Source organism: Neltuma alba, unplaced genomic scaffold (assembly GCF_004799145.2).
Source record: "Neltuma alba isolate B1F8T4 unplaced genomic scaffold, ASM479914v2 tig00013669_pilon, whole genome shotgun sequence".
NCBI classification, from domain to species: domain Eukaryota; kingdom Viridiplantae; phylum Streptophyta; class Magnoliopsida; order Fabales; family Fabaceae; genus Neltuma; species Neltuma alba.
In genome coordinates, this window is record NW_021637838.1 from 74,124 (window position 1) to 97,795 (window position 23,672).

The window sequence follows — 23,672 nt, forward strand, 5'->3', positions numbered from 1 at the left end:
TAATTCCAACAGAAAAGGTATGAAAATGTATGAAAACATTGTGGGAACTTGTCATTTGCTATACTTAACTTGTCATTTTTCATTCTGAGCTTGTCATTTCGTATTTATCAGAAGTTGTTGCTGTCAGAAATGTGCAAATTGTAATTCCAGCAAAAAGAAGCATAAAAATCTTATGAAAACTTGTCATTTTCTATTGTAAACCTGTCATTTGATAAATCAATGTGGAAATCCAGTCATTTTAACAGAAAAAGTATGAAAACCTACTGGGAACCTGTCATTTTAACACAAAAACTCAAATTTCTATGAATTGCTTATCAGAAGTTGTCATTCGCCTTACTAAACTTGTCATTCACCTTATTGAACTTGTCATGAATTGTGTATCAGAACTTGTCATCTGCTAAAGAAATCTGAAAATGCTGTCATTTTAACACAGAAACTCGAATTTCTATGAATTGCTTATCAGAAGTTGTTATTCGCCTTGCTAAACTTGTTATTCGCATTACTGAACTTGTCGTGAAGTGGGTATCAGAACTTGTCAACTTGTTATTTTCAACAACTTATCAAACTTGTTATTTTCAATTATGAACACAAGCTGAAAATCAAAATAGAAATGAAGAATAAAAATCCAGATTTATTGGGCGTTGTCTCAGCACCAAGCAATCACCGCACACATTGCAAGCAAACATTACAAGCATTGCAAATGACTGTCACTCTCCCTCAAACTCCCTGACTCTCCTCTCTTTCCACAGCAACAGAGAGAATGATGGAAGAGGCTTCATTGTCGACGAAAGAGCAGCTAAGCAAGATAAGAAAAAAGTGATGGGGGATGACAATGAGGAGAGGACCACCGAAAGACATTGTGAGTTACATATACTTTGGGAAAAGAGTGAGGAGAGGGAAGGAAACTTGGAGAGGAAAGAGAGAACGAAGAGGGAGAGGAAAATAAGGAGGCAAGGTCGGGAAGAAGATGATCTGGAGAGGAAGAAAGAGAGAAAACAGAGGGCATTTTGGACATTCTACCATCATTTCATATTTGCAATTTGGGACCGGGTCCTTTAAAGCTATTTTCCAAATTAAAGGTCCCTAATAGCTATTTTTTATATTGAAGGGTCTTTATTTGCAAATTTCCCATTATATTTCAACTGACTCAGTCCATTAATTGAAATAATCACCCAATTAAATATGATATAAATTAAATAAGTGATTTAATTTATAATATTTAGATAATATATATGTCTATAATATCTAATGGATTAAATCAGAACTTAATCTAAAATAAATTGATATGGTAAAAACTTAATCATAATCAGATGATTCGCCCAAAGTCCAACATTTTGATGGTATGCTTATTGAAACTTATGAGTCAAACCAGGCTACTCGTTTTAGGTCCAAAAAAAAAAAAAAAAACCCAATGCCACCCGTTTTAGGTTGTATACACACGTATGTTGGGGACCACTCTGTGGGAATATATTGTCGTGTTACCACATGCCGCGTCATGATTTTTAACGATTAGCATAAAAGCGGCTGTCGACAGCCCGCACCCCAGCAAAGCAGAGCGGATTCAGTTCTTACGCTGAAAATTTGTTTTTTTTTATCTCGTTAATTTTTATTTAAAATTTAATTCTATTTCTGATTCTGAAAATTAGTTGACTAATTTAAAAAAATTTAAAAAATAAGTTAAGTCAATTATTTGTAATAAATAATTGTTATCTTTTTTAAAATATCCTTACTAATTAAATTTATTAGTTAAAACTACTACTGTTAGAAGGATTATCTTGAAAAATAATGTATAAATATGAGAAACAAAATGGATTGGGATCTTATATTTAGGACCAAAATAAAAGTCAAATAAGGTTTTATATTAAGGACTGGAAGCACTACATTATATTTTACCTAAACAAAATTAACACAATAATAAATAAACAGTAAAATTATATATTCATATAAAAAATTTTCTCTCAATATCTTATAAATATGACAAAAAATCTTCTCTTTTTATCTTGTAAATAGAACCAGAGAGTACACTATTAAAATGCAGTTTTTGATTTATAATTAAAATTTTTAAGTTAATTTTTTAAAAAATTAAAAATTTTAATCTTAACGGCTTATATTAAATTTGTATGTTTGAGATTTGATGGCTTGATCACGGTGCAAGTTCTTAGAGAGAGAGAGAGAGAGAGAGAGAGAGAGATTTGATGACGGTGCTTACCAGTCGACCGCAAAACGAATGCTTCGTATTCTAATGAGAAAATTACATTCTTTGACCCGAAAGCCAAATGCCCCTGCATGAAGATTAACTTTTGCCATATTCACATTGACGGTACATATTCTCTCTGCTTCACAAAAAATAATATTAAACATGTACTATTTATTAAAAAATATAATTATCTCATTTTTTATTTTTAAATCATACGATATTTATTATCTGTTTATTACCATTTATAATCGCAATTCTTTACTATATTTTTAATTTTACTGTAGTCTTATATTTTAATTTTTAATATTTTTTTAAAATTAAATGCTATTCCACCCAACAAAAAGGAGAATCCTATTTTTAAAAGAAGTGACATTCAAAGGACGCTTCTCCATTGAGTAATTTGTTGGTTGTTCCGATATTCTTTTTTGTTTTTCACACGGAAATTTAATTTATTGTCATTTTAGTGCTCCACGAATCATTCTCTCTCTCTACCAATAACACGCGTTTGTCGTGTATGTGCAAGTAAGAGTTTAGGTGTGAAATTTATAAATAAAGACAAAGTATATTATTATAAAATTAACCGTCAAAACCTTTTCTTTTTCGGCAATATAACTTTAAAAAAAAAAAACTTCAAAATCATCCAACGGAGAAACTCATGCAGAATGCAGATGATCGATAGTTACAAATTCAAACTAATTACACAGAGCAATGCATAATATTTTCACAATAAAAATAATATTAGTACGCAGCAAAGGATTTCTTAATATGTAGATATTTTTGTGAATAATGTGTCCCACCTGTAAATTTGAATCTGAGGTCATAATAGTTGGAACCTACCTTCGAAGCAAAGTCGGACGAAAAGAGACACGCAACTTCATTCGGAACCTGCCTGCGAAACCTCGTAGTTCAAACCCCAAACGCCTCTTCTTGTTTTGTTCCAGCAAATCCAGCGACTCGTATCAAACACAGTTCCGTGTGTAATAATTTCTATCTTTGGTACTCCTCCGGTCCTAATTATAAGACCCAATTAACTTATTTGAGGAGATTAAAGAAGTAAGTTAAGTTGGTTATTTATAATAAATAAGTGTTGTCATTCCTAAAATATCCTTGCTAATTAAGTATATTGGCTAAAACTATCATTATTAGAAGGATTATCTTGGAAAAAAATGCATAAATATAAGAGACAAAATGGATTGGGGTCTTATAATTAGGACCAAATAAAAAGTCAAATGGGGTCTTATAATAAGGACCGGAGGAGTATTTGATATAAAAATTAATTTGACTTTTAATTTAATCTGAAATATAAATCTTTAGTTCACTTCATCTCTCATGTTTATTCATTTTTTTAAAGACAGTCCTTGTAGTAATGGTGGTTTTAACTAATAGTAACGATATTTTAAGAAAGACAATACTACCTCTGGTCCTAATTATAAGACCCAGTTGACTTGTTTGGGGAGATTGAGGAAGTAAGTTAAGTTAGTTATTTGTAATAAATAAGTGTTATCATTCCCAAAATATCCTTGCTAATTAAATGTATTGGCTAGAACTATCATTATTAAAAGAACTATCTTGGAAAAAAATGCATAAATATGAGAGACAAAATGGATTGGGGTCTTATAATTAGGACCAAACAAAAAGTCAAACGGGGTCTTATATTAAGGACCGGAGGTAGTACATATTTATTATAAATAACTAACTTAATTAATTTTTTTAATCTGTCAAATTAGTCAACTAGCTCTTATATTGATTATCGGAGCTAGTATTTATTTGCCCCAAAAGCTTTGCAATGAATTCCTTCATTTCGACGTGACTTCACCTCCGCGGAACATATTGCCTATATATAAATGCATATCATCATCCCATTGCATATATATCCACACCCTCTATTAAGCTTTCACTTCTTCAGCTTACTCGGCATTTCAAATTCTCTGCGATCTCTCCTTCTATTCTTCAGGTCGTCATACTCTCTTGGCTTCATATTTCATATATATACAGTTTTATAGATACACATAATTCTAATTGTTTTGTTCACATATATTTCATATATACTTATATAGCATCCATATATATGGTCTTATAGATATATATACAGAGACACACTATTAAGCCTTTAAGATTCTCAGCTCTCTGCATATCCACCGAGCTGCTATATATTCATTCTTCAGTTTCAGAAACTTTATACTTTGCATTCCTATATTTCATTGATATATAGATATATATCATAGGCTTGCAAATATATATATATATATATATATATTATTGTCAAGCTTCCAGGTAGCCTTATAATAGCTCAGTCCCCGTTCAAGTTTCTCGGTTTCTACCTACCAAAGCAAACATGTCGATGGCATTTTTGCCAGATTTGGTGACAATACAGACACTTCTGCTTGCCCCAAATAATCTTAGCAAACCCAACAAAAAATGGCGCTCTGCATTTCTTAGTATATATTGTTACAGAGCTCTCTTGTCTCACTTCAAATCCACTTTGCTTTCCTCCACCACCGCCATCAAGAAGAGAAAGCCTAAGCTGTCACCTTCTTCCTCCTACACTGTCATCGATTTAGACACAGATCATTCCTTCTTCGCTGTTAGCCAAACCAAACTCACCAATCTGGTGAAGGAGAAAAATGAAGAGACCCTGCAAAATCTTGGTGGGGTGCATGGCGTGGTCTCTGCTCTAAAAACCGACATTGAAAATGGAGTCAAAGGCGGTGATGATGATGATGATCCCAGTGATGTCATGCGACGGCGCGACGCGTTTGGTTCTAACACCTATCCCAAACCACCTACAAGAGGTTTCTTTCATTTTGTGATTGAAGGCTTCAAGGACCCTACCATTCTCATTCTCTTGGTTTGTGCTGCTCTGTCTCTTGGCTTCGGCATCAAAGAGAATGGAATCAAAGAAGGCTGGTACGAAGGTGGAAGCATCTTTGTTGCTGTTTTTCTAGTCATTGCTGTATCTTCCATCAGTAATTTCAGACAGAGCAGACAATTCGACAAGCTGTCCCAAGTTAGCAATAACATCCATGTAGATGTTGTACGAAGTGGTCGCCGGCAACAAGTTTCCATATACGACATCGTGGCGGGTGATGTCGTGTGGCTGAAGATTGGAGACCAAGTTCCTGCTGATGGCTTATTTTTGGAAGGTCATTCTTTGCAAGTTGATGAGTCTAGCATGACAGGTGAGAGCGACCACATAGAGATTAACAGTGACAAAAATCCATTTTTGTTTTCCGGGACTAAGGTGGCTGACGGGTTTGCCAAAATGCTCGTCACTTCCGTTGGCACGAACACAACATGGGGTCAAATGATGGGTTCCATAAGCAGAGACAATAATGAAGAAACTCCTCTGCAGGAACGCCTCAATAAGCTTACTTCTGCCATTGGCAAGGTTGGTTTGGCAGTGGCTTTTCTTGTTCTTGTTGTTATGTTAGTTCGCTACTTCACAGGGAACACCACTGATGAGAATGGGAATAAGGAGTTCAAGGGAAGCAGCACTAAGTTTAATGACATAATGAATGGAGTTGTGGGAATCGTTGCTGCTGCTGTTACTATTGTCGTGGTCGCGATTCCAGAGGGGCTTCCTTTGGCTGTGACATTGACGCTTGCTTATTCCATGAAGAAGATGATGGCTGATATGGCTATGGTGAGGAAGCTCTCTGCCTGCGAGACAATGGGATCAGCCACAACCATTTGTACTGATAAGACTGGCACACTCACGCTTAATGAGATGAAAGTGACGAAGTTCTGGCTTGGACAGCAACCTATGGAAGAGGAACCTCATCAATCATCAGTTCATTCAGATGTCCTACAACTAATCAAAGAAGGGGTTGCCCTTAACACCACAGGTAGTGTTTACAAGTCTAAAACAAAAAATTCTGAATACGAATTTTCAGGTAGTCCAACAGAAAAGGCCATTCTTTCATGGGCTGTACTTGATTTGGGCATGAACATGGAGGAATTGACGCAAAGTTTTACCATCCTTCATGTGGAGGCCTTCAATTCAAAGAAGAAGAGGAGTGGGGTATTGATTAAAAGGAAGGTAGACAACAAAATCCATGCACATTGGAAAGGAGCAGCTGAGATGGTGCTCAGGTTGTGTTCAAAGTACTACGATGCTTCTGGCAATATGAAAGATCTTGACGATGACAAAAAGTTAGTGTTTGAGCAAATCATTCAAGGGATGGCGGCTAGCAGCCTTAGGTGTATTGCTTTTGCACATACAGAAGAAGTTGAAGAAGATGATGGAGGAATCAAAGATATAAGAGAAGAAGGGCTCACCCTCTTAGGACTTGTTGGTATTAAGGATCCATGTCGTCCAGGAGTCAAGAACGCTGTAAACAATTGCCAACAAGCTGGAGTGACTGTCAAAATGATCACAGGAGACAATATTTTCACAGCCAAAGCCATAGCCATAGAATGCGGCATCCTCCAGCCTAATCAAGACACATCTGAAGCGGTCATTGAAGGTGAGGTATTTCGAAGCTTGTCTCTCGAGGAAAGACTAAACAAAGTGGAGAAAATTTGTGTCATGGCAAGATCCTCTCCCTTTGACAAGCTCCTTATGGTTCAATGCCTCAAACAGAAAGGTCACGTAGTTGCCGTAACAGGAGATGGCACCAATGATGGTCCGGCATTAAAGGAAGCAGATATAGGACTTTCTATGGGGATTCAAGGAACTGAAGTTGCGAAGGAAAGCTCAGACATTGTTATCTTGGATGATAATTTCACCTCAGTTGCCACAGTTCTTAAATGGGGAAGATGTGTTTATAACAACATCCAAAAGTTCATTCAATTTCAGCTTACGGTAAATGTTGCAGCTCTTGCAATTAACTTTGTGGCTGCAGTATCAGCAGGAGAAGTGCCATTAACCGCAGTCCAGCTATTGTGGGTGAACCTAATAATGGACACTTTGGGTGCTCTTGCTTTAGCAACAGAGAAGCCTACGAGGGAGTTATTGGACAAACCCCCAGTGGGTAGAACTGAGCCTCTCATCACCAACATCATGTGGAGAAATCTCTTAGCCCAAGCTTTATACCAGATCACAATTCTATTGACGTTACAGTTCAAGGGTGAGGCCATATTTGGGGTGAGTTCAAAGGTAAATGACACTTTGATTTTCAACACATTTGTGTTATGCCAAGTGTTCAATGAGTTTAACGCAAGGAAGTTGGAGAAGAAGAATGTGTTTCAAGGGATTCACAAGAGCAGGTTGTTTCTGGGGATCATAGGGATGACCATTGTGCTTCAGGTGTTGATGGTGGAGTTTCTAAAGAAATTTGCAGACACTGAGAGATTGAATTGGGGGCAGTGGGGTGCATGCATTATAATTGCAGCTATTTCTTGGCCTATTGGTTGGCTCGTCAAGTTCATTCCTGTCCCAGAGAGACCATTGCTTAGTTTCCTGAACCTGAAGAAGCAATTGATACTTTCTAGTAGATGATTATGTGGTGTAGTGATGGGATCAGGTCTCTTGGATTTGCGTTTTCAAGTTTTGACATTTGATTCATTGTAAAGAAAATATTCATTGCTTATTTTTCTTTTTCTATTATTTCGATTATTGTAATATAATAAGCATTTGACGTTAATAAGCAGATTTATATGTTAGTCAATTACAACTATGTCCTTTATGTATATTTTGCTCTCGCATCGTCTTTATTCTTTTAATACGTGTTGCTAAAAAAGAAGAAGAAAAAGAGAAAAACGTAGATTCAGCTTCTTTTCCCTGTGTTGTTTAATTTGTAGTTATTTTCTTCATTTATACTGTATATATAGGCATTTTCTTATGTAACTGAGGTACAGTACAATGAGGTAATAATATCATGGCATTCAGCTTCCGCATGATGCAAATAACATTCTTTTCAAATAACCATTCATTACATGAAACTATTCATTAGATGAACTCTATAGCAAAATGTTTTAAGCTTTGCTATAGTTTTTTTTAAATAAACTCTACATATCAAATTTTGAAGATAATATATGCTTCCAAGATTATGAAATCCTGCTTCCAAAGTTTTCAAATAAACGCCGTCATATGTAAGAGAGTTGGGTTTTGTGTGTACGCTAAGGCAGGAGGCTTGGTCAAAAGGTGACATTTTATTAAGGGACCTTATTAATTTGGTTGTTTTGATTTCCTGAAAAGATTATGCTTTTCGTGGGGAAGGGATATGAAATCTTTGAATAATGAATACCCTTTTCAGGTTCTGGCCAAAATAAATAAATAAATAAATAAGGAATAGCCTTCGAGGTCTTCCCTTATAGGAGAATAAATTCGACTGAAATTGATAATCATAAGGGTAGTTTTGGCTAATTTGGTTTTCAAACTAAAGAAAAATCCAAAAGTATATTTCTTTTCAGCTGAAAAAAGAGCCCATTTTGTTAATTAATCAACAAAATAGTATTATATCTAATTTTTAATATAAGAACTATTTGATTAATTTGTGTACATTAAGAAAATTATTTAAGTTAGTTATCTGTAATAAATATATATTATTTTTCGTAAAACACCCTCGCTAATCATATGTATTAATTAAAATTATTATTTGATAAAACTTTTGATATGTATAATTACTAGGTTCATTAAGTACCGGAGATAGTATCATTCTCACTAATTCCTTAAAAATAGTGGCATGTTTAAAGTGATGTCAGCATATCACCCAAAAAAATAAAGTGATGTTAGCAAAACTTGTAGTTTTTTAAACTAGGATTGGCAGGTTGAAAAATGTTGAATAAAAAATAAATTTTTTAACTAAATTAATTTATTTTTTAGACAATTAAAATTACCTATATTATTATTTTATTTATACTTTACTGTTAGTATCTATTTTATTATCTTTATTCTATGGGTATCAAAAAAATTTCGTGAACTTCTTTGCAAGAACTCAGTATTTTCAACCAATCAAACAGAAACTTGCAATATATATGTTTATATATATATATATATATATGTTTCAAACTTATTTTTATTTGACAACTAATTAAGGACCTTGAATCAAATTTTCTAAATGCCGTGTAAGTATGTTTCTTAAAATAAGGTTCGATCTTTGGAGTTATCATCCAAAAGACCAAAACATTCAAGGAAAAACATACAATAAATAGTGAAATTTTTTAATTTTTTGATAATGAAATTTCATATTATGAAAATTATATGACACACACAAATTGTTATGTCCAAGTATATAAAGAACAATTCTTTTATAGATGATCAATTTCTAAGTCAATATCTATTATTTTATTTTAAGCTAAAATGTGCGTTTAATTTTTTAAATTCAAATCAAATTTAAATACTAACAAAACGTGGACTAAATATGAAAATATTATATTAAAAATAAAATTTAGAGCACCAGATAATTGCAAAGTTATCATTTAAATTTAGCAAGTCAAAATTTTTCATTAAGTGATACTTACTATATTAAGACTAAGAAAATTTATTTAAAAAAAAACACTTGATATACTTGAGATTAAACTAAAATTCAATGTAACCTTGGTTTAGAAGACTAAACATTTATATTTGAATTAAACAGATATACTTAAGATTAAACATATATTTTAACCTTCACTTTGATTAAAACTACAGTCACTCTTGTTTGCTGCACAAAATTCCAAAAACAAGTTGCAATAGCTCATGATTAGTACGATTTTTGTTTTTTTTTTTTAATTCTTGACGCACTATTTTGATATGCGGTAAAATGATTAAAAGAATTATTTTTTCTAAAAATAATAAAATCAAAGATTCAATATGAGCACTCGCACACAATATTCTCGTAAAGCTATGTGTAATCGCTTACCAAACTTAACACGTAATTTCGAAGTCCTTTCTGATTAACTACTGCAATATTGAGGGATGTAATTTTCTTAACTATTTGGGATTCCAAGCTATTCCTCCAATTTTTAATATAAAATATATTTAACTATTATGATTAGATAAAAAAAGATGAATAAGTTAGGTAATAATAATAAATATGGCATATTTTATTAAGGGACCTTATTAATTAGGTTGTTTTGATTTCCTGAAAAGATTATGCTTTTCGTGGGGAAGAGGTATGAAATCTTTGAATAATGAATACCCTTTTGAGGTTCCGGCCGAAAAAGCAATTTGAATACCCTTTGAGTTTGAGGTCTTCCCTAAAATGAGGATAAATTCGAATGAAAGTGATAATCATAACGGTAGTTTCGGCTAATTAAGTTTTCAAACTAAAGAAAATTTCAAAAGTATATTTTTTTCAGCTAAAAAAGGCTGATTTTGTTAATTAATTAAAAAAAAAAGTATTGCACTCACTAATCCCTTAAAAATAGTGACATGGTTAAAGTGATGTTATAGAGGATTTTGGAACACATGTCCACTAAGAGTTTGACAAAATAGATGTGAAGAACTTGACCTAAATATTTTTCATGTAAAGTTGTTAAATTTTGTTAGGTTAATTTTTTTCTTCTTAGAATGTGTTTATAAACATTAAATTATTACTAAAAGACAATCAAAATATTGGATCAAGATATAATCCACTTAAATACCTTTCTTTTTGTTTTCAACCTCATTTATTTTTTTCTCTCCACCTCAAAACCTGAAAAGCTCAAGTTTTTGGCCTTTGACTATGACGGTGTTTGGGTAAAAATAAAATCATGGTTTTAAAAATATTTTTATGGTATACGAAATAAATGTGTAAAGGAATTTGTCTTGTTTTGTGAAAAAAATACTTCTAAGAAGTATTTTTGAGTGCTTTCAAACATCCGATATATCATGCTTTTGCTGTAAAAGCTCGATATTGAAGGAAAAGATAATCAAAACAAACATGAATATCAAAACAATCATCTAACTCTTGTTTCACATTGCCCAAGACATGTTTGGAATATCAAAACTTCTAAAAAGCAATTTTTCATCTTACCAAACACCCCATTAATAAGATGGGCAAGTTAAAAAATGTTAAATAAAAAATAAAATTTTTTGTACTAAATAAATTTATTTTATTTTTTGTTATAAGATTAAAATTATCTATATTATTATTCTATTTATATTTCACTGTGAGTATCTATTTTATTATCTTTATTCTATGGGTATCAAAAAAATTTCGTCTTCTTTTTCTTCGCATGAACTCAGTATTTTCAACCAATCAAACAGAAACTTACCCCTCAAACTTTTTATTCTTTACAGACCAAATGTTACCTATTTTCTGTCATTTTGATTTGGTAGAATTCTTTTTCTTTATTTTGTGCTCATTTATAATGTGTAAACCGAAAAAGGCGGATATAAATGGGGTGAATGACAACCAACCGGGCTCTTTGTTTGAAATTAACGACAAGAAACTTCCTCAAATTTGCAATATATATATATATATATATATATATATCTGTGTGTGTTTTAAAATCTTTAACCGTTGAAATTAAAAAAAAAATATTTGAAAATGACTTTACTCACTCCGTTGGCATATTTACACACCCAACAATCTTATTATATATATTTGACAATTAATTAAGGAACTTGAATCAAATTTTCTGAATGCCATGTAAGTATTTTTCTTAAAATAAGATTCACTCTTTGGAGTTATTATTCAAAAGACCAAAACATTCAAGGGAAAACATGCAATAAATATAAAATATTATATTAAAAACTTAAAATTTAAAATATGTTATGACAACAATTAATTGCATTGTCACCATTTAAATTTATCAAGTCAAAATTTTTCATTAAATGAGGCTAGCTAATGATGTGAAGATTAAAGAAGTAAAAACACACTTAATAAACTCAAAATTAAACTGAAATTTAATGTAACTTTAAAGACCAAACATATGTTTTAACCTTCACTTTGATTAAAACTACAGTCACTCTTGTGTGCTGCACAAAATTTAAAAAATAAAATAAAATCAAAGATTCAAGGGAAAAATCTAGAAAAAGCCCTTGGAATATAGGAAATTCCATATTGGGTCCTGAAATTTCGAAAATGACAAAAATGGTCATTAACCCAATCTGTTATTTGTGAAATTAAGACGAATTGACGATTTTACCCCTGGCTAAGCAAAAGTGAATAGTTATTCTCTAAACAAATCTAGGTAATGCTTACATTGTTCTAGTGATTACAAGATTAGTTGTAGTTAAGAATAAGGTACTTGACTATGAAAAAGTGAGTAGTTATTCTCTACACGAATTTAGGTAATGCTTACATTGTTTTAGTGATTACAAAATTAGTTGTAATTAATAACAAGACACCTGACTATGAAAAAGTGAGTAGTTATTCGCTACACGAATCTAGGTAACGCCTAAATCCTTATAGTGATTCCTTAAATCATTGTAGTGAATGAATACAAATGAGGGTAAAGTTGTCAATTCTTCTTGATTTTACAAATGACACATTGAGTTACTGACCCTTTCTGTCATTTTCGAAATTCCAGGACCCAACCTAGAATTTCCTATATTCCAAGGACTTTTTTTGGAATTTTTCCAAGATTCAATATGAGCTTTCGCACACAAAATTCTAGTAAAGCTATGTGTAATCACTTACAAAACTTAACACGTAATTTCAAAGTCCTTTCTGATTAACTACTGCAATATTGAGGAATGTAATTTTCTTAATAACTATTTGGGATTTCAAACTAACAGCTAATTTACTGGTTTAAAAAAACTAACAGCTGATTTAGATTTAAACATTATCGAATTTAAATAAAAATAACTCTTTAACATAATTCGTTCAACTATCTATGATATTATAACTTACCATTTGATTTAATATTACACTCATGTCACTTAAACCCAACCAATCCTTTTAGTTGTCTTCTGAAAGTTGGTATCTTTATCATATGACTGAATAAGAATAATTTTAGTTATTTTAATTTTTATTTTCTTAAATCATACCTAGCATGAAATATAGAAAAGAACAAGAATCTGTAAAAGAAGCATCATCATCGCCGATGCCATGCGTTTGGGTTTGGCTCATTGGATCTAAATGGGTTTAGCACAGATAGACACTCGCTAGCATTTGTCATCTGTGCATTTTTGTTGTTGTTAATTTTATAGAATATTTTAGTCTGATTAGAATCTTCTGACTGTTAGTAAATGATATTTTTTGCAATAAATATTATCATTTAAAAATTAAACATAATATATTAGTAATTAAAAATATTTTATTAACATTTAAAATTTTAATGTTTGTATTTTTTGTATTAATATTGTTAGGATTAAACCACTTTCAAACACTTATATTCAAGAGTTCAATGTGACTAACATCACTTAAACTAACACAGATGAGACTCCACCACTATGAAGTGGGATTTTTTTTTTTTTTGGAGAAGATGGGAAGGGGATACAGTAAGAAATATTAGAAAAACAAAATATAAATAATTTGCTCGCCCTTAAAATTAAGAAACTAAAAATAAAATCATGATAAAATTAAAGAATTAAAACTACACTTCGCCGATACAAAACCATTGTTCTCAAGTAATACTCTCATTTCTATGAATCTTCAATGCGTCTTAGTGCGCGGTTCTAATTCTCTTTTTTGCCTTTTTTGACAACGCACGTGTTAAAGCATGAAATGCATAAATTAAAACTATCATTATTACAAAGACTATCTTAAAAAATAGATAAATATGAAAGATAAAGTAAATTAGAGTTTTATATTTAGGACCAAAATAAAAGTCAAAGGAGCTATTATATTAAAATCTGGAGTTAATAAATACTAAATACATGTTAGGTGGTGGGGAAAAAGCTTGTAAATTTAAAATCAATGAGCATATATCACACAACGCGTACAGTAATTTAACGAGTATGTCATCAAAATACAAGTTAAACTTTCATTTTATTTACGGAAACGTGCAAGGTGAAAATGGATGGTGGATGTTTGGATATATTTTTAAACATAAATCGTTATGACCGTGTTGTATTTAGTTTTTTTGTTTCCAGATTTCAATGGACTATTTTCGTCCATTAATTATTTTACATATAAATCATTAATCACACAATTAATTTAGACCTGAAGAATCATTAGTGAACTAGAATTAGGTAATAATCACAATTAGGAAAAGTTGGATAATAAATACTAATAATTTTTATTCCCTACTCGTTTACTTGGGCTTGAAGTCAACTGGATCCCAACTCCCAAGCATCATTATACTATATAAAAAAGCCCATTTCAGCGAACCCTCCAGCTTTTTCTCGTCAAATTGAAAAGGAAATGCCCAATGAACTGAGTAAGTTTCCGCGTCCCATGCGTCTGGTTTCCATAGAAACCTCTTTCCTTTCCTCTGGTCCTCCGCCTACGCATTCCCCTCTCCCTTTCCCTCTTCCTCTCTCTCTCCATATATATATATATATATATATATATTCTTCAGTCACAGAAACTCCATACTCTCGAATCCATCGCTCAGGCAGTTTTGATATGTCTTCTTAAGCTTTCCGTTCTTTAGCTCACTGCGTGTTCACAATCTTCATAATCCTTCATTCATATCTATATATATATATATATATATATATATATTTCATATTCTGAGTTTCTTGCTTTCAAAGCAAACATGTCTATGCCCTTCGTCACCAATTTGGAGCGTATACAGACGCTATTCAATGTCCCTCACAATCTTAGCAAACCGAACAAAAAATGGCATTCTGCTTTTGTTACAATTTATTGTTCCAGAGCCCTCTTGTCTCACTTCGAATCCACAGTGCCTCTCACCAAGAGCAACAATAGGTCTAAGTTATCACCATCTTCCTCCTACACTGTTATCGATTTAGATACAGATCATTCCTTCAGTGTTAGCCAAACAACTCTCACCAGTCTCGTGAAGGAGAAAAATGAAGAGACCCTGCAAAATCTTGGTGGGGTTCACGGCGTGGTCTCTGCTCTGAAAGCCGACATAGATCATGGAGTCCCAGGTGGTGATGATGATGATCCTAATGACGTCAAGCGACGGCGCGACGCCTTTGGTTCTAACACCTATCCCAAACCACCTACGAGAGGTTTCTTTCATTTTGTGATTGAAGGCTTCAAGGACCCCACCATTCTCATTCTCTTGGTTTGTGCTGCTCTGTCTCTTGGCTTCGGCATCAAAGAGAATGGAATTAAAGAAGGCTGGTACGAAGGTGGAAGCATCTTCATTGCTGTTTATCTCGTCATTGCTGTATCTTCCATCAGTAACTTCAGACAGAGCAGACAGTTCGACAAGCTGTCCCAGGTTAGCAATAACATCCTAGTAGATGTTGTACGAAGTGGTCGCCGGCAACAAGTTTCCATATACGACATCGTGGTGGGTGATGTCGTTTGGCTGAAGATCGGAGACCAAGTTCCTGCTGATGGCTTGTTCCTGGAAGGCCATTCTCTGCAAGTTGATGAGTCTAGCATGACAGGTGAGAGCGACCACGTAGAGATTAACGGCGACAAAAACCCATTTTTGTTTTCTGGGACTAAGGTGGCTGACGGTTTTGCCAAGATGCTCGTCACTTCCGTTGGTACGAACACAACATGGGGTCAAATGATGGGTTCCATAAGCAGAGACAACAATGAAGAAACTCCTCTGCAAGAACGCCTCAATAAGCTTACTTCTGCTATTGGCAAGGTTGGCTTGGCAGTGGCTCTTCTTGTTCTTGTTGTTATGTTGGTTCGCTACTTCACAGGCAACACAACTGATGAGCATGGGAATAAGGAGTTCAAGGGAAGCAGCACTAAGTTTGATGACATAATGAATGGAGTTGTGGGAATTGTCGCCGCTGCTGTTACTATTGTCGTGGTCGCGATTCCAGAAGGGCTTCCTTTGGCTGTGACATTGACGCTTGCTTATTCCATGAAGAAGATGATGGCTGATATGGCTATGGTGAGGAAGCTCTCTGCCTGCGAGACAATGGGGTCAGCCACAACCATTTGTACTGATAAGACTGGCACACTCACGCTTAATGAGATGAAAGTGACGAAGTTCTGGCTTGGACAACAACCTGTGGAAGAGGAACCTCATCAATCATCAGTTCATTCGGATGTCCTACAACTAATCAAAGAAGGGGTTGCCCTTAACACCACAGGTAGTGTTTACAAGTCTAAAACAAAAAATTCTGAATATGAATTTTCAGGTAGTCCAACGGAAAAGGCCATTCTTTCATGGGCTGTTCTTGATTTGGGCATGAACATGGACGAATTGACACAAAGTTCTACCATCCTTCATGTGGAAGCCTTCAATTCAAAAAAGAAAAGAAGTGGGGTTTCGATTAAAAGGAAAGGAAACAACAAAATCCATGTGCATTGGAAAGGAGCAGCAGAGATGGTGCTGAGGCTGTGTTCAAAGTACTACGATGATGCTTCTGGCAATATAAAGGATCTTGATGACGACAAAAAGTTGGTGTTTGAGCACATCATTCAAGGAATGGCAGCTAGCAGTCTTAGGTGTATTGCTTTTGCACATACAGAAGTAGCTAAAGAAGATGATGCAGGAAGCAAAAAGGTAAGAAAAGAAGGGCTCACCCTCTTAGGACTTGTTGGTATTAAGGATCCATGTCGTCTAGGTGTCAAGAAGGCCGTAAACGATTGCCAACAAGCTGGAGTCAGTGTCAAAATGATCACAGGAGACAATGTTTTCACAGCCAAAGCCATAGCCACAGAATGTGGCATCCTCCAGCCTAATCAAGACACATCAGAAGCAGTCATCGAAGGTGAGGTGTTTCGAAACTTGTCCATTGAGGAAAGACTCAATAGAGTGGAGAAAATTTGTGTGATGGCGAGATCCTCTCCCTTTGACAAGCTCCTTATGGTTCAATGCCTCAAACAGAAAGGCCATGTGGTTGCAGTCACAGGAGATGGCACCAATGATGCTCCGGCATTAAAGGAAGCTGATATAGGACTTTCCATGGGGATTCAAGGCACTGAAGTTGCAAAGGAAAGCTCTGACATTGTTATCTTGGATGATAATTTCGCCTCAATTGCCACAGTTCTTAAATGGGGAAGATGTGTTTATAACAACATCCAAAAGTTCATTCAATTTCAGCTTACAGTAAATGTTGCAGCTCTTGCAATTAACTTTGTGGCTACAGTATCAGCAGGAGAAGTGCCATTAACTGCAGTCCAGCTATTGTGGGTGAACCTAATAATGGATACGTTGGGTGCTCTCGCTTTAGCAACAGAGAAGCCTACAAGGGATTTATTGGACAAACCCCCAGTGGGTAGAACTGAGCCTCTCATCACCAACATCATGTGGAGAAATCTCTTAGCCCAAGCTTTATACCAGCTCACAATTCTATTGACCTTACAGTTCAAGGGTGAGGCCATATTTGGGGTGAGTTCAAGGGTAAATGACACTTTGATTTTCAACTCATTTGTGTTATGCCAAGTGTTCAATGAGTTTAATGCAAGGAAGTTGGAGAAGAAGAATGTGTTCCAAGGGATTCACAAGAACAGATTGTTTCTGGGAATCATAGGGATAACCATTGTGCTTCAGGTGTTGATGGTGGAGTTTCTAAAGAAATTTGCAGATACTAAGAGATTGGATTGGGGGCAATGGGGTGCATGCATTCTAATTGCAGCTATTTCTTGGCCTATTGGTTGGGTTGTCAAGTTCATTCCCGTTCCAAAGAGACCACTGCTTAGTTTCCTGAACATGAAGAAGCAATGAATACTTGACTGGGGATATTATAATTTGATGGGGTCTCATATTTGTTGTTTATAACCTTTTTCTTTTCTTTTTCTCTTTTCATTTTTTTCTTTTTGAGTTTTCTACCTTGTCAAGAAACCCCTTCATTGTTTATTAAGTGCATTGTTTGCTTGAGTTTGAGAGGCTGATGTGTTTTATAATATTATTATTATTTCTTCTAGCGTGGCTTTTTGTTCGCTGCTGTCAAGTTTTCACATGAAACTATATATTCATTAGATGAACTCTATAGCAAAATGTTGTATGCTTTGCTTGTTTTTTTTTTTTTGCCCAAATAAACTCTAAATATCAAAGTTTTGAAGATAATATATGCTTCCAAAATTGTGAAATCCTGCTTCCAAGGTTTTCAAATAAAGTTCGTCATATATAAGAGAGTTGGGTTTTGCGTGTGCCCCAAGTCATGAAGCATTGCCAAAAGGCAACATTCTATCAAGGGACCTTATTAATTAGGCTGTTTTGATTTCCTGAAAAGACTATGCTTTTCGTGGGGAAGAGAGATTAAATCTTTGAGTAATGAATACGCTTTTTCGTGGGGAAGAGAGATTAAATCTTTGACTAATGAATACCCTTTTGGGTCTTCCCTCAAATGAGAATAAATTCGAATGAAAGTGATAATCATAACGATGGTTTCGATTAATTTAGTTTCAAACTAGGAAAAATCCAAAAGTATATTTTTTTAGCTTAAAAAAGCCTATTTTGTTGATTCATCAACAAAAAAAAATAATTCTCATCCTTAATATAAGAGCTAGTTGACTTATTTATTTTTTTTTGGTTGGCCATCTAGTTCACCGGAGCTTTGCTCCGATTACATCTGGATCCGACCTGCATTGCGCACCTGGCTGTGGTGGGTGAGTCTCCCAATGGAAATTTCTGCATACGTTAAGGCTCGAATTCGAGACCTCGCTAGTTGACTTATTTAAATAGATTAAGAAAATTGGTTAAATTTATTATTTGTAATAAATAGGTTTTATTTTTTTCAAAATATTCTCACTAATCATGTATATTAATTAGAATTATGTACGATTACAATGCTCACTAATCCATTAAATTGCTTTTTATATTAAATACGGGGCTAGTATTATACTCACTAACCCCTTAAAAATAGTGACATGTTTAAAGTAATGTTATAGAGGAATTTGTTCCTTTTTCTTTTTTTTTCAAACTTACCTAGCAAAACTTGTAGTTTTCTACTATCTTAATAAGGCAGGCAAGTTGAAAAATGTTGAATAAAAAATAAAATTTTTGGTCCTAAATAAATTTATTTTATTTTTTGTTATACAATTTTATTAATATAATTTTAAGTCGTTCAAATTTAAACTCATTTTGATATTGATTCTTAAAATTTTAAATTTATGATTTTGGTTCTTAGAATTTAATCTAAACAACATTAATCCCTAACTGATAGGTTTTGCTGAAATGGTAGAAACGGTGTCAGTTCGGATGAGCCGATAAGGTGGGTTTTGATGATCTCATTACGCGGAATGACAAGCTGACTTGGACACATAGTTAAAGGAAAAATAATAATAAAAAACGAGCCTTGGTCGCACAAACATGACAAATTTGAAAGAAAGACCTAAAAAATGACGCTGAAGACTGACTAAGAAAAGAGGAAGGGGCTAGGTTAGAGGAGGAGGACCCACGTCAACACGAAGAGTGATGTGGCCATCGCCAGACGTCAACAAAGCAGTGGGCTTGCCGGCGGCCGCCGAGTGAAGAACTTGTACCCAGAAATTTACACAACTCACTAGTATTTGCAAAGAATAGGGTACAGTGAAAAAATGTGTTCCCATGCTTATGAAAGAATATGCAAGAAGACAACATGATAGAGCACGCAGAATCACATTCAAAAACAAGAAGAGGGAAACATATTAAGGCATATTAACTAATGTCCAAGAATACTCTGTTTACCTCTGTTCTTTTAACAAAAAACAGAGGTAAACACCATGCTTTTACTGAGGAAACTAGAAAGCAATAAGTTAAGAATCTAATACCAAGCTTTATGACTTCTCCACCAAGTGCATAGATTAAATATGTTAAGTGCAAATTTTGTGGAACGATTTTTCTAAAATTAACTTCTTTTTTTGGTAATCTTACAACTTTATTGACTCAATTATTTTTGTTCATGAATTTCTTGTGACCACCAATGACAAGTTTCTCCTAGTATGACCATCAACAAACGAATATATTTGATGTCTATGTTCTGTTGTCATTGCAAAAAATCTTCAACAAAGAAATCATCAATAAATTAGATTAAAAATTCTACACCAGTATATTTCTTCTGACTCAACCTTTCTTGCTCGGCTTGGATTTCAATGTCCAAAACTCTGGCCATATCCGTAGCCACTTGCTTTGTGTTTCCATCTATGTGAGCAGTGTAACGACCTGTCTCCGGCATCTTCATTCGCCAATAGAATGTCAGCACCGCCGGGATGGCTCCGCCCATGAGAACTACTCATTCGGCCATGCCAGTGATCACGATGGTCGTAACATGAAGGAGCTCTTTTCTTTTTTTTCTTTTTTTTTTAAATTGTCCCTTTAACTATATGTCCATGTCAGCTCATCATGCCGTGCGTAGGTCATGTTGTTAAGTCCCAAGTCACGTGATCCAAGCTAACACCATTTATGACATGTCAGCAAAACTTAATAGCCTTTTTTTTTGAAAAAATCAGGGACTAACGTTTGCTAGCAGACTAACAAGGTGTTTGAATAAAACCAAATTATGATTTGGAGGATAGATTTTATGAAAAATAGATTTTGTTAAAAAGTAATTCTGATAAAATGAGAGCGTTTGGATAGTTGTTATCAGAAGCACTTTTTATATATACAAATTACTAATAAAGGTATAAGTTAATATGATAATTACATAAAAGATAATTTTATAATATATTTTAATTTGAAGAATAAAATTTTTAATAATATATTTTTTACCAATATAATAATAATATATAAGATAATGTAATTAATAAATAAATAATATGTGTATATATTTATAAAACATAAGATTAAATATATTTATAAAAAAATAATTGAGGGGTATTAAAGTTATATTACCATTAGGATCTATTTTGATAGGCACAATCATATTCTTTAATATGAGCCAGAAGCATAATGAATTCATTTTTTCTGAAACTATGGTTTTGAGCCCAAAACTGTTTTGTTGATTTTTCTTCTTGTTTAGCAAATTTTTGACCAAACTATGGTTTTGGCCAATTGCCAAACACCCCTTAAAAGTCTGAAAGTTTTAAGGACTAATACCAAAATGAATCAAAATTAGAAGAATCAACTATTATATTAACCCTTATTTTATTTATATTTTACTGTTACTATTTATTTTATTATCTTTATTCTATAGTATCACAACAATTTACTCTTTTTTTGCCTTCGCATGAACTCAATATTTTCAGCCAATCAAACAGAAACTTGCCCCTCCAACTTCTTATTCTTTACATAACAAATGTTACTTCTTTTCTTTCATTTTCATTGGTAGAATTCTTTTTCTTTATTTTCTGCTCATTCCCGATTTGTCCCCCGAAAAAGTGTATGAAAATGGGGTGAATGACAACCAACCATATCTTTGAAAATTAATAAAATAAAAGTTCCTCAAATTTGCAAAAATATATATATACACACACACGTTTCAAGATCTTTAACCATTGAAATTTTTTTAAAAAAAAATTACGTGTGAAAGTGACTTTTTTTTTTAGCGAAAAGCATGTGAAAGTGACTTTACTCACTCAGCTGGCATATTTACATCCAACAAGCTTATTTTTATTTGTCTATTAATTCAGGAACTTGAATCAAATTTTCTACGTGTAAGTATTTTTCTTAAAATAACATTCAGTCTTTGGAGTTATCATCCAAAAGACCAAATGATTCAAGGAAAAACATACAATAAATAACCAAACTTTGTAATTTTTCGAGAATGAAATTTCACGTTATTATGTCCAAGCATACAAAAAGACAATTCTTTTATAGACCGTTAGTGTCTGAGTCAATATTTATCTTAAGCTAAAGTATATGTTTAGTTTTTTAAATTTATATCAAGTTTCAATCTACTTTCTTAAACTTATAAAGTGTATTTTGATCTTAATTTTGACGATGTTAATCTCATCTAATAAAAAATACTGATTCAACTCATTTAAATTGTGGCTCTACCATTAAATACTAATAAAACATGCACTAAACATAAAAATATTATATTAAAAAATTTAGAATATGTTGTGACAACAGTTAATTGCAAAGTTACCATTTAAATTTATCAAGCCAAAATTTTTCATTAAATGAGACTAATGATGTTAAGATTAAAAAAGTGAAAACACTCTTGATAAACTTAAAATTAAACTGAAATTTAATGTACCCTTAGCTTAGGAGACTAAATATATATTTTGACTTTTATTTTGATTAAAACTACAGTCACTCTCACATGCTTTTCTAGTCTTATTTATAAGGTAAAGAGAGAAAATTTTTCTTGTTTTTATTTATAAATCACTTCATTAAATTTTTAATATAAATTACTATTTTTTATTTTTAAACTTTGTAGATAGTTACTTTTTTAAATAGGTATATATTAAATAGGTGTAAAATTAAAAAGTTGCTATATTTTATAAAAATTAATGCAATTTAAAGTTTTTTTATCTATATGAAATACATTAAAATACCTTATAAATAGGATAGTAAGTTGCAATAGCTAAAAACAAACAAAACAAAAGCAAGAAAAAAGCCTACTGTCACAAGTCCTTAAGATAAGACCTAATTATTGAGTTATTTTGGTTATAAATATAAGATTTATTTCTCATATTTATCTTTTTTTTCTAATTATCCCTATGAATACTCCTTTCAGCTATAATCAAGTAGAAAAAGGAGAGAGATATTAAGGAAGATGATTATGGTGTTTTAGAAAACATGTCATATTTCTTATAATTAACTAACTTACTTACCTAATTTTTAGTTTAATTAAATAGGTCTTATGTTAAAATCAGGAGTATTTTAAAAAAAAAAAAAACAGATTCAGTATGAGCATTCGCACAGAATATCCTAGTAAAGTGCTTCACTTGCCGAGCTGAACACGTAATTTCAAAGTCCTTTCTGAATAACTACTGCAATATTGAGGAATGTAATTTTCTTAATAACTATTTGGGATTCCAAACTAACAGCTAATTTAGATTTATCGAATTTAAATTAAAAACTCTTTTGACATAATTCTTTCAACTATCTATGATATTTTAGCTTAACATTTTATTTAAATCAAACTTATTTCACTTAAGCCCAACCAATCATTTTAGTTTTTAGTCTTTGAAAGTTGGTATCTTTATCATGTAATCGAATAAGAATAATTTTAATTATTTTAATTTTAACTTCTTAAATCATACCTAACTTGAAATAAAGAAGAGCAAGAAGCTTCAAAAGAAGCATCATCATCGCCAATGCCATATCTTTGGGTTTAGCTCAATGGATCTAAATGGGTTTAACACAAATAGGGCCTAGCTAGCATTTGTCATCTGTGCTTTTTTTTATTTTTTTTATTTTATAGAATATTTTAGTTTGATTTTAATAGTAAATGATCTTTTCTTGCAATAAATATTATCATTTAAAATAATTTATTATAACATGTAAAATTTCAATATTTGTATTTTTCGTATTAATATTGTTATTATTAAATGACTTAAAAGCACTTATATTAAAGATGAGAATCTACTGCTATGGAGTGGCTTTTTTGTTTTTGTTGAAAAGATGGAGTGAAAGGGGACACAGGAAGAGATGGTGGAAAAACAAAATATACCGCACATAAAAACCCTGAAAATTATAAAATTGTAATCTAGATGCTTGAATTAACAAATTGCTATTAAAATCAGGTCTTAGAATATGAATT

The 23,672-nt window shown here is 32.7% G+C and overlaps 2 protein-coding genes across 2 annotated transcripts; both read left to right on the forward strand.

The window, feature by feature from the left end:
• The first annotated feature begins 4,191 nt into the window (after nt 1–4,191).
• LOC114738722 (putative calcium-transporting ATPase 13, plasma membrane-type) lies at nt 4,192–7,788 on the forward strand. The gene has a single exon (XM_028926782.1). The coding sequence runs from the start codon at nt 4,533–4,535 to the stop codon at nt 7,635–7,637; it is 3,105 nt and encodes a 1,034-aa protein (XP_028782615.1). The 5' UTR covers nt 4,192–4,532; the 3' UTR covers nt 7,638–7,788.
• A 6,903-nt stretch (nt 7,789–14,691) lies between these two features.
• Nucleotides 14,692–17,922, forward strand: LOC114738723 (putative calcium-transporting ATPase 13, plasma membrane-type). Its single transcript, XM_028926783.1, has one exon. The coding sequence runs from the start codon at nt 14,693–14,695 to the stop codon at nt 17,765–17,767; it is 3,075 nt and encodes a 1,024-aa protein (XP_028782616.1). The 5' UTR covers nt 14,692; the 3' UTR covers nt 17,768–17,922.
• Nucleotides 17,923–23,672: the final 5,750 nt, after the last annotated feature.

Excerpts from the sequence above, each read along its gene's own strand:
- LOC114738722 (XM_028926782.1), top strand. The coding sequence starts at position 4,533 with ATGTCGATGGCATTTTTGCCAGATTTGGTGACAATACAGACACTTCTG.
- LOC114738723 (XM_028926783.1), top strand. The coding sequence starts at position 14,693 with ATGTCTATGCCCTTCGTCACCAATTTGGAGCGTATACAGACGCTATTC.